At 43.3% G+C, this 22,256-nt stretch overlaps 1 protein-coding gene across 7 annotated transcripts in view; it reads left to right on the top strand.

Annotated features, from left to right (window-relative positions):
* Positions 1 to 22,256, top strand: part of ARID1B (AT-rich interaction domain 1B) — a 442,915-nt gene that overhangs the window by 370,079 nt on the left and 50,580 nt on the right. For 4 of the 7 annotated variants that reach the window (XM_031667341.1, XM_031667343.1, XM_031667342.1 and 1 more), the window contains one exon: positions 12,459 to 12,786. In XM_031667341.1, coding sequence (XP_031523201.1) covers positions 12,459 to 12,786 — 328 coding nt within the window. Of the gene's footprint in view, positions 1 to 12,458; positions 12,787 to 14,599; positions 14,729 to 22,256 lie in introns of all 7 variants that reach the window. The other 3 variants (XM_031667340.1, XM_031667337.1, XM_031667338.1) reach the window with 1 other exon arrangement.

Raw genomic sequence — 22,256 nt, 5'->3', positions numbered from 1 at the left:
CCAGGCTGATTCACCCAGTCTCTTAATTAACGGGAAGCCCTCTGAGGCTGTCTCTATTTCATAAGTGAGAACACCAAAGCCTTGAGAAATGTAATGATTTGGCCATGATCCCACAGCTGTTACAGTAAGTGGCTAGCCCAGGGTTCCCACCAATGGAAACTAACTGACGAGGGGCCTCTCCCGTAGTCACTGGTGGTGTTGCCTCCCACACCTTAACTGCACTGCCCTCTCGCCAGTTCATTCATTCAGTGAGCCGCTAGGGATATAAAACCAAAATGACAAACAACTCGCCTTTATGGAGCAAGAAACGTCTTAAGAATACAGGCATGGAAATATATATTAAAAATCTGACCGAGCGTGGTGGCTCACGCCTGTAATCCCAGCACTTTGGGAGTCTGAGGCGGGTGGATCACTTGAGGTCAGGAGTTCGAGACCAGCCTGGGCAACATGGTGAAACACCGCCTCAACTAAAACTACAAAACTTAGCCGGTGTGGTCCCAGCTACTCAGGAGGCTGAGGCACAAGAATCGCTTGAACCTGGGACGTGGAAGCTGCAGTGAGCCAAGATTGTGCCACTGCACTCCAGCCTGGGTGACAGAGCAAGACCCTGTCTTTTTAAAAAAAAAAAAATACTGAAGAGATTAAGAATGTTGCTCATGTCCATAATCTCAGCACTTTGAGAGGCTGAGGTGGGCTGATCGCATGAGCCCAGGAGTTAGAGACCAGCCTGGGCAACATGGTAAAACCCCGTCTCTACAAAAAGACATTAAAAAATTAGCCAGTTGTGATGGCACACATATGTAATCCCAGCTACTCGAGAGGCTGGCATCGGAGGATCACTTGAGCCCAGGAGGTTGAGGCTGCAGTGAACTCTGATCACGCCACTGCTCTACAGCCTGGGTGACAAAGTGAGACCATCTCAAAAAATAAAATAAAATTTCTGTGGTGTGAAGAAGGGGGAATGTTAGAAATGTACATTAATACTATAAAATCTGAATTGTGAAATAAACAAATGAAGCCAATCTAAATGTGTAAAAATATGTAATTACAGTATATTTTGCCACCTTCAAGCAAGCACATGTAATAATAACTACCCTTGCAAAGTGTTTACAAGGAAAAGGGCTGTGGGGACTTGCTTTAATAAATAGAAAGGATTATGTAATTAACATGTTAATTATTAATAAGTGAGTTTGTATGGGAAAAAGAGAGCTAAAATCAATTTCATATCCATAACCTTTTTGTTTCTTAAGGACAAAGCTATCTTGTTTGTTTTTTGCATTCTCTAGAGGAACGTCTATCACACTGACTATCCAGAAATACTTTTTGCATGTTGTTACTAGTTACAAAATATAAACACTCGGGCCTTAGTTTTGCTGTAAGTCGAGTTACCTTGGGCAGGTAACAGTAGTTCTGAGTCTGGATTCCTCCCAGGCCTCACTCACTCTGTATTAGCCTATGGGAGTCTGGGTAGGGCCACCACATACAGCCATATGGGTTGTGCTGACACCTGGGTTTATGCCTAATTTTTATTGTGTGTGTCTTGGGAAGCAGAGGACTTACAAGTAGGTGAGTCTCATGAACCTTTTATTTCTAAATTACTTTGCCAAAGGTATTTTTCAGAAGGGTTTAAATATTTTTTTTTCACTAAAATAAATTAGATGCCATCTAGAAATTTTCCTTTTCCCTTCATTCATTATATGTGTCTCAAAAGTTCAACAGAGGCAAACTTGAAATGATACTCAGTTGAAATGAATACAGTTCCAGACTAGTGAATTACACAGCAGTACTCTTGAACTGTTGTGGTTCTAGAGGGACAAGGTATAGATGTGAAGAGTTGTGGGCCCACTAGCTACTTGTGGGTACCTTATAGGCCCTGCAGTCACTGAGACCCAGGATTTCAGTCTCTACTCTTCTAAGTTCAGAACCTCCGTCTTTGGTTGGTTGGTTGGTTGGTTGGTTGGTTGGTTGGTTGGTTGGTTGTTGAGACAGAGTCTCACTCTGTCGCCCAATCTGAAGTACAGTGAGGCAATCTTGACTCACTGTAACCTCGAGTTCTTGGGCTAAAGGGATTCTCCCACCTCAGCCTCTCTAGTAGCTGGGACCACAGACATGCACCCCACACCGGGCTAAATTTTTTTGTTTTTTTGTGTTTTTTTTGAGATGGAGTCTTGCTCTGTCGCCCAGGCTGGAGTGCAGTGCTCCGTCTCCTGGGTTTACGCCACTCTCCTGCCTCAGCCTCCCGAGTAGCTGGGACTACAGGCGCCCGCCACCTCGCCCGGCTAGGTTTTTTTTTTTTTTGTATTTTTTAGCAGAGACGGGGTTTCACCGTGTTAGCCAGGATGGTCTCGATTTCCTGACTTCGTGATCCGCCCATCTCGGCCTCCCAAAGTGCTGGGATTACATGTATTTTTTATAGAGACAAGGTTTTAGCATGTTGCCCAAGCTAGTTTCAAACTCCTGGGCTCACATGATCCAGCCACCTCGGCCTCCCAAAGTTCTAGGATTACAGGCATGAGAGAACCTCAGTCTTATTATTGAATTGACTTAAATACAGCTGCTCTTCTGCACAGGTGGGGTCTGTCTGCCACATGGATTCATTTTGTGTGGTCAAAAGACTTCCCGTGGATGGTACCGCAGATTGACAAGATCCTCTTCTCTGACGTTCCAAAGACTAGATTCTGTGCAGGTCACTCGTCCCTTCAGTGTGCTCATTTTATTGTTTTCTTGAAACAGGTTGATAGACTTGATGAGGCCACAGCTTCTTATCTTCACCTTGTTTTTTTGGTTAAATTGACAGTGCAAAGCAAAAGGATTAATTCCTTGTTCTATACTGTTACGTTTGACTAAGGAAATCTCCTAAATCTGTCTTGCTAATACTAGAAAAAGCAAAAATTGAATTAGATGGTTGCATAGCAAAGGAGAGGTGAATGTAATCAAGTCTTCTTGTGATGCCTGAATCTAGCCTTCAAGTTATAAGACTTAAGCATGAATTTTTCTTAGACTGATAATCATCGTGATTTTGATAAGATCATCACATCATGATTTTATCAAAACCTGGGAATTAGGGAGAAAAACTCAGGAAAATATACAGTACAAATCAACTTAAAATGAAAACAGAGAAAAAAAAAATCGAGCAACTTTAATTTTGACTAATGTGAGGCTGTTTTACTGCAGTAATTAACATCTGCAGCACTCAAGAGGGGCACACCCCCTGCCCTTACCGCATGACCGAGCCCACCACTGTATATGCCATGTCAGGTGGGGTTCATTAAGACAGCGGTGGGTGGCACGTAGAGAGGCAGGGTGTGGACATGCAGCTTCACTTGCCCTCTTAGCAAGGTACCTTTTCCCGAGGCCTGTTGCTCTTCCATTTATTCGAATGTTTAAAAGGAAATTACCTGTTGACATATTTCACAAATCCTCCAGAGTCGCACCAACCACCCTGGAGGAGCGTCCCTCCGCCTGTGGTTAGTGGTGGCTGATCAGGACCCTCCCTGGCCCACCTGCAGGGGGTGCCTTGCCCCTGCAGTCTGTGTGGGGCGTGCAGGGCACAGCAACTGAGCCTGGAGACACAGCCCCTGCCGTGTGTGACTCCGCCACTTCTGACGCTTAGACACCTTCGGTTCTTACCATAGAGACTTGACTGTTTCACACTGCAGTTGACTGTTGGGTTGGGTTAATAACTGTGTGTGTGTGTGTGTGTGTGTGTATATATATGTATATATAATATATTGATAATATTTATATATATATATATATATATATTTCTTTTTTTTAAGATGGAGTCTCGCCATATTGCTCAGGCTGGGGTGCCGTGACGCGATCTCAGCTCACTGCAACCTCTGCCTCCTGGGTTCCAGCAATTTTCCAGCCTCAGCCTCTGGAGTAGCTAGGATAACAGGTGCCCGCCACCACACCCAGCTGATTTTTTGTATTTTTAGTAGAGATGGGATTTCACCGTGTTGGCCAGGCTGGCCTCAAACTCCTGACCTCAAGTGATCCGCCTGCCTCGGCCTCCCAAAGTGCTGGGATTACAGGCATGAGCCACCGTGCCCGGACTCTTTATATATTTTTTAATGTCAGTGCTTACCTTTTATACATTCTTCTATTTGAGAAATAAATTGTGTATCTGTGCGTGATGAAAGTAAAACTAGGCATATAATGCAATATGATAATGTAAAGATAATTTCTTTTCACTAATTATACAGTTATTAGAACACCTTTTAGGCCAAGTGCAGTGGCTCACACCTGTAATCCCAACACTTTGGGAGGCCGAGGTGGGTAAATTGCTTGAGCCTTGGAGTTTGAGACCAGCCTGGGCAGCACAGTGAAACCCCATCTCTACCAAAAATACAAATATTAGCCTAATGTGGTGGCATGCGCCTGTAATCCCAGCTACCCGGGAGGCTGAGGCAGGAGGATTACTTGAACCCGGGAGGTGGAGGTTGCAGTGAGCTGAGATCACACCTCTGCACTCTAATCTGGGTGACACAGCAAGACCTTGTCTCGAAAAAAATAAAAAGAACACTTTCTTGCCTATTCCTTGGCTGATTTTATCTATTCGTTGTCAGTTGTCCTACAGTAGTTACTATATTTTTTCCCTGCAGGAACCACATGAGACAGAGAATCTTTTATTACACCCTTTTTATAGAGGAGGAAAGTGAGCTTTGGAGTAACAGGTAGCTTTCCAGAGTCACCTGCCCAGAACCAGACAGTGAGACCCGCCTCCTGGGAGGCCTCTCTTCTTCACTTGGCTGCCTCGACATCAGATGCTGGCCTCTGAGCATACCCACATATCCTTGGGGTCTGCCTCTGACGTTAGCCCCGGTCCGGGATCCACTTCTGCCCCGGGAGAGGCAGCGGCTTGCACATGGCTCCCTTCCCCTCACCACTCTGCAGAGTCCTCCTTCCTGTGTTTCTCTTCATCACTCTCGTCACCACATGACATTGTCTTGATTTCTTTACTTGCCTGTCTCCTGCCACCAGAACATAAGCTCTTTGTCTTCATTCACTGCTGAATCCCCAGCATTTAGCACAGAGCCTGGCATGTAAGAGGCCCTTAATAACTCTTTCTTAAATGAATGAATTCTGCTAAGGCAGAGTAATCCAGAGTCACTGATACTCCTTCCCCCCTGCCCTGAGGCTTGACCGGTATTGGGTTGACCATTCGATGCCTAAGAGCAGTACCTGGTATATTATCCTTGTGGGGTGAGACTAAGGATAATTTTTGTCTGTTTCTATGCTTCCATATTTTCTGCATTGAGTTTGCATTACTTTGTAATTTTAAAAAGGAAGACAATAATTGTAACATAAATGGAAAAAAACTACCAAAAGTGAAACATTGAAGTGACACTGTAAGGTAAGATAATAGGTCTTTCTCCTTCTTTTACAAACTTTGTGTAACATTGTAAGTTTTACATTTTAAGTAATTTTTAAATGCATATTGACCTAAGAGAAATATGGTACCTTATATATAGTTCAGAAAACAAATTCTGTGTATTTATTCCCACAAATAGGACTTGATGCAACTTGTGGTAAGTCAGCTTTCATTTCAATGAACCTGTATTTGTGATCATCTAACTACTTGATACATTTCCCTGGCTAAAAGAGCAGCATTGTATGATAGATCTAAGTAGAAAGATAGAATTGAAAGAAGCTGTATTGAAATAGAACTTTGTTTTTCACAGAAAAGATCTTACTTAAATATGATAACCAACAAATAAACACATGAAAAATGCTCAAAATTTTTTTCATTAGGAAAATGAAAATTAAAGCTACATTGATTTCTATTACATACTGATTCAAATAGCTAATTTTTTTAAGTTGGAATATCAAGTGCTGGCAGTTAGAACTCTCACACAGTATTTGGTGGGAATATATACAAAATAGTACAGCCACAGTTTGGCAGTTTCTTATAAACATGTACTTACCATACAGCCAAGCAATCTCATTTCTAGGGTTTTACAAAGAAAAATGAAACATATTCCTACCACACAAAGACCTGTATACAAATTTTTAGCAGCTCTACTCATAATTGCCAAAAACTAGAAACCATATCCAAGAATGGACTACTACTCAGCACTGAAAGGGAACGCACAGATGCATGCAACGGTGTGGATGGATGTCAAAGGCGTGACGCTAAGAAACCAAGCAGGAAAGCCTATACTGTGCGACTCCATGCGACATTGTAGAGAAGTAAAATGACATGAACGGAAATCAGATCAGTGGTTGCCAGGGGGTGGCGTGGGCATGAGGTTGACTTACAGAAGGGAAAGAGGGAACTTTTCCCTCCTTTCATTTCTTGTGAGATAAATATTTTGTACCTTGATTGTGCTGTCGATTACAGGATTATAGATTTTTTTATATCTCAATTTAGACATGACAAAGCCGGGCACGTTGGCTCACGCCTGTAATCCCAGCACTTTGGGAGGCGAGGGCGGGTGGGTTGTTTGAGGCCAGGCGTTTGAGAATAGCCCGGGCAACATGACAAAACCCCATCTCTACTAAAAATACAAAAATTAGCCTAGCATGGTAGTACATGCCTGTAAACCCAGCTACTCAGGAGGCTCAAGTGGGAGGATTGCTTAAACTCAGGAGGCAGAGGTTGCAGTGAGCCGGGATCACGCCACTGCACTCCAGCCTGGGTGACAGAGCAAGACTCTGTCTTAAAAAAAAAAAAAAAAAAAAAAAACACACACACACAGTATTTTGTAGTGACTGTTATAAAAATGGTAAACATTGCTGGCTACAAGACAAGATAAATGCATATTTAGCCCTAATTCACAACTGGCTTTATCATAGTATGCAGTTAATTATGCATTTCTTTTTCCCACAAGGGTAAGATTTCTGATTTATGGCATGCGCCTCCATTTTCTCCTCTACCATATAGGGAATAATGCAGAACCTTGCGCACAGTAGTTGTTCATAACTGTTGAGTGATTGAAACTTAGAAGCAAAATTTCATATATGAGTGGAAACATTTAGTAGTTTACAAAAAGCAGTACTCTCTGAATATGTATTGTAACTAGCAACTTTAAATTTTCTGGAGTCAGGTACAGAATTTTTTGTGATCTGCCTGAAATGATGACGGTGACTTGAATAGGGTCTAGTTTCTGCTTCCTCTCTCTGGGCTTGAATGGAACTCTTGGTGGGTAGAAATCTGAATTCTATTGGTGACCAATTTTCCAAAGCTAGTGTGCCAAGATGAACCCACTTGAAAACTGTGGGCTCTTGGACTTGGCTGTAAGACCAGTCCAGCTGAGGTGGGCTGGCCCGGCATCTGCCGCCTTCATTGTGCTTAATGCTGGATCCATCTGTTTTCTGTCAAAGCCAGTGCCAACAAATTACTAACCTATTAGAGAAACATGGAAATAAGATTGCACTTCTCATTCCTGGCTTTTCCTCTCATATTTTGCTTGGCTTACATATTTGGTTTTTGTTTATTTTGAGAAGAAAGATACGTTATCGAGTAGTTGGGGGGGCATGAATCATTTTTTGCCCCATGCACACATTTTTAAAAGATGGGGGGGTGATGTTAGTGATGTTGTTATGGCCGTTGATGACGATGGCAGCTGTCATTTATTCGGCAGCACTGTGCCTGGCGCTGCACTTGTTACTTTCAGCCTCTTATTCATTATCGTCATCACTTTACAGATGACAGAACCACAGTTCAGAGGCTAAACAACTTGTCACGCTGCTAGGGAGTGTCAGAACCAGTATTCACACCCAGATTCTGAAGCCTGTGCTTTATCCATTGCTGCCTCTTAAACCATTTTAAGCCTTTAGAAACTATTTTTATCCAGGCACGTGAGTCTAATGAGGAAAGTTTCAAAGAAAAGAAAAGGGGACTTTGTATTTCTTCTATCCGATAGAGGCCTCTGTAATGAGAACGTATTTCCTTGACACGCGCTTTTGAGTGCCAATTCATGGAATCAACCCAACTGATTGGAGAGAAAGAGATTGGCACCCCAGGCCTAAGCGCCTTTCTAAGCACAAGTGCACACACGCATGTCTTGGTGTGCATGGCTGTGCTCAAACGCGTACTCCACCGGCTTGCAGACGCTTCCTGCCAGAAGATGAAGACCAGCTGCCGAATTGAGCAAAGCTACTGAAACACAGCTCTCCTCTCTTTCGTACATAACATGAGTGAGAGATGAAGGTAGGGTACAGAGTAACTAAACATCTCAGTAGTTTCTTTCCTTTGTGTTCATTAAAATACAGCCCTTGACTGCCAGTTAAACCCAGGAAGTTGGAGTGCCAACATTTCCCCATTCCAGCTATAAGCAGAGTTCAACAAACTCAGAAACCTTCTTTCTCTAATAAATTTACATGATGGGTATAGTCTAAACGCTTGTTTTCTAAAACAAAATTAAAGCGTTACTTCATTTCCTTCTAAAGCAAAGGCACATAAGTTTTCACTGAAAAAGGTTTCTTACCAACTGAGTCACTTATCCAGTGTTGGGGGAGGGTGGAAACTAGCCCCCAAGTAATGGCATAAATACATGAGTTAATTACTTGTGCATTCAAACTATGAATGAGTATATTTATTTTTAATAAAAGCAAGAGCCAAGAAGGAGCACTGTATCTCACTGATCTTATTAGATCATCTGGAAGGGAAGGGGATGTGAGCTCAGGGAGGAGGAGGAGGAGGAGGAGGAGTCTGAATTCCTTCTCACAGCGAAGAGTCGTGAGGACTGGGGCTGTCTCTGGGTAAGCGTGGGAAGAGGAAGGGCCCAGCAGCTGGCCCCTGCTCTGTGCCCGCCTACCAGGGTGCACAGAAGGTGCCTTTTCCGCCAAGACTGCGTGACGGGAAAACGGAGTGTATGTGTGTCCCGTGGGATGGGAGATTCAGAAGCAACTTAAGAAATTTTTGTAAAGAACTTTGAAACTGATGAACAGTGGTGTTTTTTTATTTTTTATTTTAACTTGAAAACAGAGTTTTGATGGTATCGGCAAACTGCAGCTGTGCAAAAGCAGTGCCTCTTCATGCCGAAGCAGTTTGACTTGAAGGAGCCACCAATAAAAGGCTAATGGCATGTGGCCCAGCGCACCCAAGGTGTCTTCGCTGTGCCTCTCCTGTTCCTGTTTCCTGTTCCCCTTTGTCTTCCACTTTCTTTCCCAGTTCCTCAGATCGGCCATTGCGCACTCCGGCATCCCCTGAAGCCTTTCTCAACCTTCCAGATGGTGTTCGGGGTTAAGGAAGCTGCTGACTTGACCAGGTCTTACTTGCCGTTGCTAGTGTAGCAGTTTATTAGCTTGTCCCAAGACCGGTCTGTGTCAGGAGTCCACAGATTGTGGCCCGCTCTGGCCCACTACCTGTTTTTGTTAATAAAGTTTTATTGGAACATCACTACTCCCATCTGTGTGTGTGGCTGCTTTGGGGGCTACTGTGGCAGGATTGAGTAATCATGATAGAGACTGTTTGTCCCAGACGCCTAAACTATTTCCTATCTGGCCCTTGACAAAAGTGTGCCTGCCCACATCTGCACGGACAGTGGCCTGTGCGTGGCCTGTAAGGAATAACACATGCCTCCCGGACAGCCAAATGAAAATGCACGCAGTGTCTCTCACAGAGAGCAGGCGCACAGTAAATATGGAGAAGTCTGCAGAGGTCTCTTGCAGATTTGTAGGTGATAGAACTTTGTATGTGTGAATTTAAGAAAGCCGGTTTTGACCATTATGGTAACATTGTTACATAAATGTGATTTTTCTTAAATATTTGAGAGACTGTGTAGCAGAATGTGGCATGCTTGGACTCTAAACTACACTCTGGGCTGCCTGGGCTGAGAGGTTCCTCCTCCAGTTGTGGGCGACGTGACCATGACACATTTGTTGTTATTCACAGCCCTATGCCTTAGGCTCTTCATCTCCAGCATGAGGATTATAATAATGTGTACCTCCTAGGCCTGATCTGGGGATTAAGTGAGTTAACACAAAGAACTTGGAACTGAGCTTAGCACATAGTAAATATTAAGTGTTTGCTTTTATTGCAGTTATTAATCCAGTCCTATCTCTGCTGGAAATCCTTGAGAAGCTCCTCCTTATCAACAAGATAAACCTCAAACTTAGAAGCCTGGTACACAAGGCCCTGCCAGACCCAGCCTCTCCCATCTACCCCCCGACAGCCACACACAGCGCTCCAGTGGCTGTCCAAATCAGTCTGCCCTTGCCATCGAGCCGGTGTCCCCAGCCTCTCAGCCATAAGTGCCCTTTCCCCTCTTCTGCCATAGCCCCCAGCCAACAATGAAGCCCCCATCAAGTGGCACCCACAATTTAGATACTTTGCGTACATTATATGGTTTAATCCTGAGAACACTTCTTCACGTGGACAATGTTAGGATTCTCTTTGTTTTACAGAGAAGAGAATGAAACAAGAAAAGATGAAAGCAACTTCCCTAAGGTCCTGCAGGCAGGCAATGCAGAGGCTCACCCAGCTGCAGGCTCTCCCAGCCCCTGAAGCCAGCTCCTGAGGGTTCAGCTCCAGAAGTGCTCATTCAGAGGACTCTCCACCAGCCCCCACCAAGGGGGCCCTCAAGCCTGCAGCCCCCATCAGACTCACTCTGCCTTCTGTCTGCACTTTTCACATTGCATGCTTTTTTTGTTTTGCTTCTATACTTTTTCTTGTTTTTACCCTTGCTGCTTTACTGCACACACACACATGCGTAACTATACGTGTGCACGCATGCACACACACGCATGCTCACCCATGTAGATTGTGAGCTTCTTGAGTGCAGGAATTGGATTGTATTTAGTTTTATGTCACCTGTGCCTAGAACAGCTTCTGGTGTATAGTAAGTATAGTTATATTACATGGATGGAAAAAGGAAAAGTAGTAAGGACTGACTGGGAAACACTAATCCATATTCCACACACACACTTGTCTTTTACATTTATGTGATTTCAACATTAATTTATCAGGAGGCAGCACGTTTTATTGGTTGAAGACATGGGTCCCCGAGTCAGTTTGCTAGAGCTTTAGTCCTAATCTTCTAGCTCTTGATTTTTCTCATTTGTAAATGGAGTCCTGGGGCTATCTATATTTCACGTGGTTATTGGAAGAAATGAATGAATTCATTGGTGCAAAGCACTTAACCAGGTGCCCAGCACACACTGGTTCAGCAGTTCAATTATGATTGAAGTAGTATCGTGTGTCTTTGATTTACTTGAATTTATCTACACACAAAGTAAAAGGTGTGAAAGGGAAGGGAAAACATCTGCCATCCCTCACCTCTGTTGAGCCGACGACGAGTTTGATTTTATTTTTATGACCCGATGAGATCTTGTTGACGAAATCTTATTATGTTTTATGAAATCTTTCTGACGATTTTGATTGATTTCGACAGGAGTTTTATGAGCCGAGTTTATTATTTTGGATTTTACTTTGTTCGGTTTACTGGCGAAATTTATTCGAAATGATTATGATTTGTTTGTTCTTTGACGATAGTTTTTGATTTCTTTTGAGTCCATTATTAGATTTCTGATTTTCGTGCCGATTTTATGACCGGGATTTTGTTTTGAGCCTGGTTTGCCGAGCCTGATTTATTTATTTTTTATGAAATGGATGATGATTTATTTTGTTGATTGAAATGATTTTGAGCTGAGCCGGAAATTTATGGTTCGCGATTTTTGCCGAGAGTTTGATTTGACGAGAGTTTACTTTTGTTTTGACGAAATGATCTTGATTTCGATTTTAATGCCCTGATGAGGATCGCATTTTGATTTGAAATGAGTGATTTTTTGTTTCCGAAACCAGCCATCCTCACTCCCAGCTCTCCGCCCCTGCCCACCAGCTCTCCTGCTGCCGTGTGCCGTGCTTGTGCTGGGACAGTTTTTCGAGTTGTGGCAGCCAGCACAAACCAGCTGCTCGATCTGGTACCCAAGCAAAAAAAGAAAGAAAGAAAAAAATTATTCCCAACTTAGAGGAAAACTGGAGCTCATGTCAGGTTCCCTGCTGACACCTTTCCTAAGTGGGTTTTAAGGGATGATTTTGACCATATGTGCATCTCGTCTTACACGTTGTCTTGTGGAGCCCTTTCACATGGCTGTTGAAGGCAGCAGTGATCTAGTGGTGTGATCTCAGAGTGATGCTCACCATTTTGGTTGAAACATGAGAATGTGTGGTGGTGAACGGATTGAGGCAGCACTCGGTATCCCTTGCCTATTCATAGGGTTTGTTTTTTGTTTGTCATTTGTTTCTTTTTATGACCAGTCTGACTTTCTCTTCATCAGTGCAGTGGTCCTCTGGGGCTGTCCGTATTTGAGTCACTCTCTGAGGGCCTGGGAGTGTGCAGAGAGAGAGCATGTTTGAGACTGGCAGCTGCACCAGCGCCAATAGGAAGGGCCAATAAGGGTCATGACTAATACTCCTGCTGATCACATTGTTGGACAAAAAGTATTTCCAGTGAATGTTGTCACAAGTTTAAATAAAAGGCTTTACTTTGTGTTTGCTTTTTGTTTAGGTAACTACTCCAGACCCCCAGCGTATAGTGGGGTGCCCAGTGCAAGCTACAGCGGCCCAGGGCCCGGTATGGGTATCAGTGCCAACAACCAGATGCATGGACAAGGGCCAAGCCAGCCATGTGGTGCTGTGCCCCTGGGACGAATGCCATCAGCTGGGATGCAGAACAGACCATTTCCTGGAAATATGAGCAGCATGACCCCCAGTTCTCCTGGCATGTCTCAGCAGGGAGGGCCAGGAATGGGGCCGCCAATGCCAACTGTGAACCGTAAGGCACAGGAGGCAGCCGCAGCAGTGATGCAGGCTGCTGCGAACTCAGCACAAAGCAGGTACGCCACCCAGGAGCACGCCCCGGGCAGGTACGCTGTGTGTCTACGCGTGACCACGTGACTGCGCACGTAGCTGCATTGTTCCCCGGGGTCACACAGAGCAGTAGAATGTCACTGTGCTTGGCCGTTCTTTTTGTGTTAAATATATTCTGTAGCGTCAAGGTCAGAGAACTAAGTGACGAACCATGTTTTATGATACATGAGGAAGGAATATGAGCGGTGGGCACATCAGTCGTGGGAGGTGATTTGAAATGCCTGTGAATAGTCATTGCAGCAGCAAACCAGATCCGGTTGCACAGGGAAGTGTCTGCGTGGTACCAATTGAAGCAGTGACTTTTAAGCAGGAAATACTAAAGCTTAGGAACGATTTAAAATCTAAAACATTGAAAAGGAAACACACTCCCCACCTTTTTTTCAGCCTATCACAAGAATCTTCATAAAATACAAACTTTGTATGTATACATACGTCTATTGTGTGTTTGTCTAAACGTATATGTGTGAAATTTATATACTTTACATTCTTACGTTATATTTTATTTTTCCAGGCATATCTATCTGTCCAAACCAAAATGTGGTTTAAAAAGCAAAGATAATATTTTAGAAAGTTTGAGCTGATAAAGCAAAAGGCTTTAGCTACAATTACTCATTTTTAATCACGAATTAAAAATTAATTTTGAAGTAAATACTTGACCTGGATAAAAATAACATAATTAAAAATTTATAAGGCAAAGGTGAATACGTTTTAAAAGCACATGTAAATATGTTTTAAAATAGAGTACTTTGAAAGATGTGTATCTTAATGGTATCTTCAGAAGCAAAGGTAGAAGATTCTGATTTTTGTCAAAGGGAAACAAAAGCTAAGGTGTGTGTGCGTGTGTGCATGTGTGTGTGTGCGTGTGTGTGCGTGTGTGCATGTGTGTGCGTGTGTTTTTAAATGTGTCTTTTCTTACTTTTCCTCTGAAGCTGCTATCTGGGGAATGTGGGACTCCTCCAGTCTTATTGTTTTCTCCAAATAATAATAAATTTCCCTTGAGGAAATAAAATGAAAATCAATCATTATCTTTCTTTCTGTCTCCACATTACAATTACTTAAAATTTTCTGAACTCCAGCAGTCTAGCCCTCTGCTGAACCCACACAGGCTTTAGGGAATGTTTTTGTAAACCTGTCTATGATAACTGGTTTGGCTGTTCAAATTGAAGTTCGAATTCAAGTTTAAATGAATTGTCCATTGTTGCAACTCATAAAGCACAAGTTATTTTCTTTTTTTAAGTAGAAAGTATTTGATTGCATTTGGCACGCAGCCTTCGGGAGGGACCTCAGAAGATAGCCACAGAGAGCCAGGCATGATTTTGTGTGGTTACAAAGCCATGCGTGCCCCCTTTCTGAGTCACTGTTTATATCATTCTGAAGTAATCAATACATAAATGCACATCCATGCATTGCCATTTTCTGTTTCTAATGCGTAGACCATTCCAAAGCCTTGCCTTCAACTTGCTGCCCATTTTAGCTCACCAGGATTTTAAATGGGGGCTGTATATCTTCTTGTTTGCTTTTACCAAAGTCAAAGCTATACTTTAAAATGGTAAATGGAGATTAGAATTGAGAATCTTACTTTTCTCTGCCTGTCCCCACCCTGTTGTTAGAGGCATTTCCTATACCCCCCACCCCTCAGGCAGCGGCAGGATGCAGGTATTCAGCTTGCCTCTGCGGTCTGTAAACCCCGCACCTACATGTGGGGGTGACAGATGGACAGGGATTCATGCTTGTGCATCAGAACAAATCCCAAGAGGCTGTTCTTCTGTTCCACTTTAGGCCACCATACATTAGGTCGCCTGCTTATCCCAGCCAGTCTGGGGCTGGCGGACGCCCCATGTTTTCTTCCCAGCACCCCAACTATGGCAACTCTCAGGCTCCCATGGTGCACCAGCCTGACCAGTACGGGTAGGTAGCAACGCACCCCGACTTGCTGCGGGACCTGGGCGTTTTCTCTGCAACTGTTAAAGATCGTGCCACCTGGCCACGAAAGGAACACCCAAACCAAGAAAGCGAAACACCTCACAGGAAATCCATCTCCGAGGGGGTTGTCCTTGTGTCCATTTTTGTTGGTGTGTTTGTTTCGTTTTCCTTTCGTATTAACAGTACTGTGGCCGTTCGGTGGAAACCCGCATGTGTCCTCAGGCCCTGTCTGCATGGCTTTTGGCATGGCTGCTTTCCTTCATGCCTGAGAGGGAAATAGAAACTTTGATCTGTGTCGAAGACACGGAGTCACCAACTCTGGCGTCATTTCCCCCATTGTTGTCGTTGTTTTGTCTAGGAACCTGTGTTGTGCAGCGCTGTTCTCATGACTATATTCTCACTCCTGCCACTACAGTGAGCGGCTGCCATACCCACCCCCAAATTAAGAGCACAGCATCTCATTTGACAAGAGAATCACTGCAGTTGAGCTGACACAGGCTATTCACAGGACTTAGGAGGGGTTTCATTATATCACCACCAAGCAAATGTCTGTGCCAAAGACTTCTATTATTTTCTTCTCCAGCGAGTATTAGAATATTGAAGTCACCAGGAAAATACCACAAAATAATCCAACAGAGAATGTTCTCTCTAAACACAGTGTTGCTATATTATTCTCAATTTCAACACAGGAATTACATACAGCAACAAAAAGTATCTCTTCTTTCCTACTACAAAACTATGTAGTATCAGGTTCTGTCACCTTGTTTAGGTTAGTAAATGCTCTGAAAGTCTATTAGTATTGAGTGAATTACTAAGCAAAAAAGTTATTGCTATCATCCTGGGCAGACTTAACCATGTTTGGTAGTTAGTTTGCCTGAATCATGTTAGTTTTAGTAGAGACACGCATCATCTTTGGTTAAAATCAAACAGGGAACTATCAGCTAGCTTTGTTTAAACAGTAAATTTATAGAACTATGCTTTCACTACTGGTTATGAATGCCTGACAGAGCTTTTTAGTAGTTTTATATTCAGTTTATATTTATTTAGACAGAACGAATGATAATTTTGGAATCGAGAGCTCTGAAGTCTGTAAACATGGCCCTAAATGTGGACCAACAAATATAGAATCCTGTAAACATCATCCCCAAAGTGAAATAACAAATATAGAATGAGGTAAACGTGCTTATTCTTGGGAAATTGTCTTTTCCTCTTTGTTACTTTCTTGTGGTGCCTTCAAGGTCAATTCATGAGTCAGTAGGAAGATAGCAGTCGGAGGAAGCAAGCATTCATCATCTGCAGCTAATCCATAGGATCTGTCCTTTTACCAACTCCAGAGGCCTCTTTAGACCCACAAAGCTAGTTTGGCTGTGCCTTGCCAAGCCACATTAAGCAGCTGTGTAAAATGAATTTAAATGGCATGCATCAGAGTGAAATCTCTTCCACTGGGGCAGAAAATCGATGTTAGCTAACCAGCACAAGGAGATCAAATCTGTATTCCAGCCAGCAGCATCCAGATAGCTTCCTTAGAGTACAACACCTCCTCCTTAATTAAAAATAAGAAAAAGAAAAATGTTGGCGTTATTCTATGTAAATCTGATAAAGCACACTTGGCAAGGGCTCATATTCATAGCCCCGTGACTGTTAACTGTGAATTTTAACTTGTATGTCTACACTATTCTTTCTAAAAAAGAAAGAAGTTAAGTTTTATTTCTATTTTAAATCTTCCTTCTGTTCACTTCGCAATACACATAACCTGTGTTGTGCCTTTTTTTAAAAGCAGAAGCTTGAATCTGAGAAAACATGTGTATGACATGTTTTAGTGCTATGAGTTGAGAAATCTGATTTTCAACATCCTTTTGCTTTACTTATTTAACAGCTCATTGCAGCAAAGTCGTGGTTTTGCTTTGGTGTTTGTTTCCCCGTTGATGGCTCTGTTAGGTTAAAGTTAGGTTGGCCATTAGAAAAGCTAGTTTGCTAAATGTTAGTTTCTCTTTGGGAGAGGAAGAAATGGCATAGTGCAGGATTCACAGAGTCTGTCTGAATGACTTCTTTCTCAAGGCACAATCCCAAAGGACCTGGAGCCCATGGAAGAATCTGAAAAGGACAAATTAATGATGAAGGTGGAGCGTGAGTGAGTGTGTGTGTGCAATTAGACAGAAACAGAATGCTCGTTGTAAAAATGAAGGATTGTGGCAATTATGCTTCAGATTTTCTCAGCTGGTGAAACACAAGATAGTATAGAGAAAAAACATGCAAGTTTAACTGGTCAGAAGCTGTTTTATTAATTTCTTTAAGAGTGACAGTATGAAGGTAAAATCGACCTGCTGCATTGAATAAATTAAGAAACATATAGATTTTTTTTTTTTCTTTTTCACCTTTTGAGTAAATTCCTCATTTTGATCATCAGAGGATTTACAGTAGAATCTGGTGAATCTTCTTGTTCAGGTACTAGATTCACTGTGCAGTAATATCCAGTCATTTTAAGTTAATGGTTTACAAGTAACATCTGTACAGAGCCCTCCTCCTTCCACACACTGATACACTTTGTATCAGAAAATGCATGGTTGTGTACAGTTTTAAAGCATTGCTAGTTAAGGAATTTACTTTTGAAGATACAAGAAACAGAGAGTTGGAAATACTAGCTGGTCTTACTAACGGCCTACTTCAGGAATGGCAAATGAGTTCCGTCCATCTGCAGATCAGTGCTCATGGCTGTCTGTAGCATCATTTCGGAGGATTCTGAGCCATTACCTGAGCATAGGTGAGCCAAGATTTGCCAGAAGCTTAGGAAGAACTTTGGCCTACCACTTCCTAAAGAGCATAGCTATGGATCCCAGGCTAAACACAGGCTTTCATATAGCTCACTACAACCTCAAATTCCGGGGCTCAAGCAATTCTCCCACCTCAGCCTCCCAAGTAGTTGGGACTAAAGGCACGTGCCACCATACCTGACTGATTTTGTCTTTACTTTTTTGTAGAGCCAGATTCTTACTATGTTGCCCAGGCTGGTCATGAACTCCTAGCCTCAAGCAGTCCTCTCAGCCTCCCAAAGCGCTGGGATTACAGGTGTGAGCCACCACTCCTGACCTTGTAACATTTTTTAAATGACTGAATCCATTACGTTTAAAGCCTGTGCGTGCAGACATGCGCAGGTAGAATAACTTCCCCCCGGTCATTCCGTGTGCCTTGCATCCTTTTATGAGTCCTAGATGGTACCTGGTGATGTCCAGCAATTGACAGCTCTTCAAAATACAACTGATTTGTGGATTTGAAAATTTCAGCATTATCCAGAATTTTTTCTTGGAAATGAGCTCTAGGAGGAAGCATGATTTCACTGAATTTACAGAAGATCTCACAAGCCCTAGATCTTTAAGCCAGGGTAGATGGACAAACAGATTTTAATTCCTTAAGGCCCTAGCAACTCACATATATAAATTTTGATCAAGTCTTGAGTGACTTGAGATTGTTTGTGTCAAAATTCTGGCAGGGATCTTTAAGATAAGAAGAGGTTTCATAAGGATACAGAGTTTCAATTACAGAATGATTGGATCTCAGAGCTGGGAAGGTTTTAGATGTTATCCAGCCTCTACTTCTTGATTTTATGGTAGAGTCAACAAAGACCTACAGCATCACCCACTCAGGACCATTGAGTCAGGAGCAGGGTCTCCTGTTGTTCTTCTGCTCTTTTTTTTTTTTTTTTTTTTTTTTTTTTTTTTTTTTTTTCTCCGGGCTGGAGTGCAGTGGCGCAATCTCGGCTCACTGCAACCTCTGCCTCCCAGGTTCAAGCGATTCTTCTGCCTCAGCCTCCTGAGTAGCTGGGATTACAGGCATGCGCCACCACACCCAGCTAATTTTTGTATTTTTTTTTTTAGTAGAGATAGGGTTTCACCATGTTGGCCAGGATGGCCTCGATCTCTTGACCTCGTGATCCACCCGTCTTCGCTTCCCAAAGTGCTGGGATTACAGGCGTGAGCCACCGCGCCCTGCCTGTTGCTCTTCTTTCTACTTTTTTGTTTTGTTTTGTTACAAACCACCTCTTCATTTTTGTTCTCCATCATAGCTAAAGGCAATCCTGCTATTAGAAACCAAATAGTAATGAGTATCTTAGTGGATCTTCCACCTCTTGCATTGAAATCTGGATTTTTTTTCTCTTATCTGAATTTCATTACCTCTGCTGCACCTAAAAGGAAATGCAGGCTTTGCATGTTCCCGTGTAGACTGCACAGACTCCACGTGTAGCTTGAGTTAGATTGTTTCCAGAGCCAAGCACCTTGTGAGATAAGTAACAGTTACTTGCTGGCACAGGGGCCGGTTTGAGTTTCTGTCCTTTTCACCATTTGAGGTTTTTACCAACACTGCTTTGGCATTTAACATTGTTGGGACTGGAGTGTGGCTGTGGAAGTACTTGCGAGTTGTCGGGGAGCAGAGTGGGAAGGTGGTGATATTGACACGGATAAAGGTGCACACCTACGTGATGCTGGAATAAGTGCTGTTGTTCCTTTGCTGTCCCTGAGAGAGTCCTTGGTGGATTAACTGAGCATTAGAAGAAGGAGAAGTCTCAGACTTCTTAATTTCAAAAAAAAAGGGTAAAATGATTTAATTTGAGAAGTCTTCTTACTCTTGACTAGCAGGGAAGTTTTAATACTGAATATCACAAATATTATTCTGTAGACCTGCATTTTAATACTACGTCATACCAAAAACTAGGGTCACTGAAATTAGCTTTCACATGTTTTGTGTTGAGTCAATTAGGAAATTGGGAACTTTAGTTAAGATTATTTTTAAATCTCATTAACAGCCACTCATTAACAGGATGAATAAATTTCATAAGGTAGCTGGATCAGTAGTAACCCCACCATATTGCTGTTGGAGGAGCTGAGTGTTTTGTGAGAGGATGTGACTAGCCGCCTTCCTATGCTTGCAAGAAGCTGGGTCTATTTACAAATGCAAATGAATTGGTCTGGCTTGTTGGATATACAGTGGGCTTGTATCTGTGCCTCATGTGCACCCCACATAGACACACCTTCCCGCCGCTGTTCTTTATTGAGGTGTATCTATAATTCATATCCTGTGTTGCCATTTGCCAGCAAGGCACTTTTTCTGTGTTATTTTCCTCTGAAGCCAGTATGATGTAATTCTGCTGATGGACGAAGAGCCGCTGATGTGGAAATACGTTAATGGAGATAGTGCATTAAAATGTCAAAGAGAAGGGGCAAAAAACTTCAAAGTGTGTCAAGCCCCAGTTATAGTGGGGTCCATGCACTAAAGAGCAGTGAGCGATTTGTCTTAACCAAGAATCCAGCCCTTTGGATTTTGGACAATTAGGTTTTAACATAATAGCTATGATTTGAAAAGTCATGTTATTGAAAGACAAAGAGAAAAGATTTCAAAGGCTTAAACAGAGTTTTTATTTCCGCAATTAAATGTAAGCCTTTGCATTATCTTCTAAATACTATGCTTTAATTTTTAGCTCCTTTTTTCTCTTCAAAATTTAGAATTTGAATGAATGTTATTATGTTAGTATTTAAAGATTATGATTTCAATTAAAACTTTTAGAATTACAGAACTATTATGGAAGCCATAAAGTGCATTGATAAATCATCAAATCAAAAAGTAGTAAAACACTAATTCTAAAAAGACCAGAGATTTCTTCTTTAATTTTTTTTTTTTTTTTTTTTTTTTTTTTTTTGAGACGGAGTCTCGCTCAGTCGCCCAGGCTGGAGTGCAGTGGCCCAATCTCAGCTCACTGCAAGCTCCGCCTCCCGGGTTTACGCCGTTCTCCTGCCTCAGCCTCCGGAGTAGCTGGGACTACAGGCGCCCACCACCTCGCCCGGCTAGTTTTTTTGTATTTTTTTAGTAGAGACAGGGTTTCACCGTGTTAGCCAGGATGGTCTCGATCTCCTGACCTCGTGATCCGCCCGTCTCGGCCTTCTTCTTTAATTTTAATGAGAGCCAAGAAATCACAGCATGAAATGTGCAGCCAACCTGGGAGGGACCGGAGACCACGAGGCACCCCAGGCCACTGATGAGTATCACGCAGAGACTTTCGGCAGCCACCGTACACCCTCACCCAGCCACGGGGCCGAGGCACGGGAGCCTCAACTCCAATATCCCGGGGTGGTTCTGGTGTGGAAGCCAGCTTGGGTCTGAGGGGGGCCTCAGAAATAGCCGCTACTGCAGAGCACGGAGGCAGCGTTGAAGGGGAGGGCTGGGAGGCGTGCTCTGGACACTTCTTCCTTATGCGGCCTTCCTGAGGGATGTCGCATGAGGAGCACTCGGGGCTCCCACTGGGAGAACTCTACGGCATCAGAAGCTCGAGTCTGCGCCGACCTGACCCTGACTCAGGCTCTGGCGATCTGTTGATCATGGCAGAGTGTGTCTTCCAAACCCTTTGTCCTGGTTTCTGCCCTTTTGCTTCCTCTCAGAACTCAGTATCCTCCTCATCCTCTGAAATACTCAGTTCCCCACCACATCTAGCCTGCCCTCTTCATTCAGATTTTCCCGTCACTGTGTCTGGGTCTGGCCCTCTCACAGCTGGTGGCTGTCTTCACTCGGAGATGGCTCCCAGTGACTCGCGCACCAGTGTCTATGCCACCTGTCTTCACTTCCAGCTTCATGGCTCTGTTAACATCCTGCCCCCATAGATGCACACTCTCACACCAGATGTCCTGGGACCATCACAGCGAGAACCAGCATGAGAGCGCACCCATCGCTGGGCGTCATCAGCCGCACAACACAGCAAACCCCGGCGGTTCAGAGTTACGAAAGGCGAGGATCTTTGAAATTGCATGTGTGCACCAGGAGTGGCAATGGCCAGTGATGCCAACCTGCCAGGTATCAGGCCGATGACCAGCAGGTGGTGAATTTTTCACAGCCCTGAAATCTGGTAACCTCAACAGTGTTTTGGGCTGAAGGCAGCAGGAAAAGTTTGTAAGTGGTGAAGAGGCTGTGACTGTGTCTTACTATATTGCAGCTTGGGGTTTGGAAGGTGTCGTGGGTGACAGGGTATCTTAGTAGCAGTAAGGAGTATGAGAAGCAACTCGCTAAGATGCTAAGATTCCTCTTAATGTTGGTTTTCATTCTTATTTTGGACTCCATTTCTGCCATTACATAGATTTAAAAAATCAAACAGGCCAGGTGCAGTGGCTCACGCCTATAATCCCAGTACTTTGGGCTGCCAAGGTAGGAGAAACACTTGAGGCCAGGAGTTCACAAGCAGCCTGGGCAACATAGTGAGCTAGTCTCTATAAAAAGTGAAAAACAGTGAGCTAGGCATGGTAGCGCATGCCTCTAGTTCCAGGTACTCAGGAGGCTGAGGTGGGAGGATCACTTGAGTCCAGAAGTTCAAGGTTGCGGTGAGCAAGGATCGTGCCAGTGCACTCTGGCCTGGAGTAAAACAGTGAGACCCTGTCTCTTAAAAAATAATAATAATAATAATGAAAAACTCACAGACAGAAACCTGTCAGTGCACTCTGGCCTGGAGTAAAACAGTGAGACCCTGTCTCTTAAAAAA

This window comes from Papio anubis, chromosome 6 (genome assembly GCF_008728515.1).
Source record: "Papio anubis isolate 15944 chromosome 6, Panubis1.0, whole genome shotgun sequence".
In the NCBI taxonomy this organism is placed as follows: Eukaryota; Metazoa; Chordata; class Mammalia; order Primates; family Cercopithecidae; genus Papio; species Papio anubis.
Note: the sequence above shows the minus strand (reverse complement) of the source record. Positions and strands in the feature narration are given on the sequence as shown.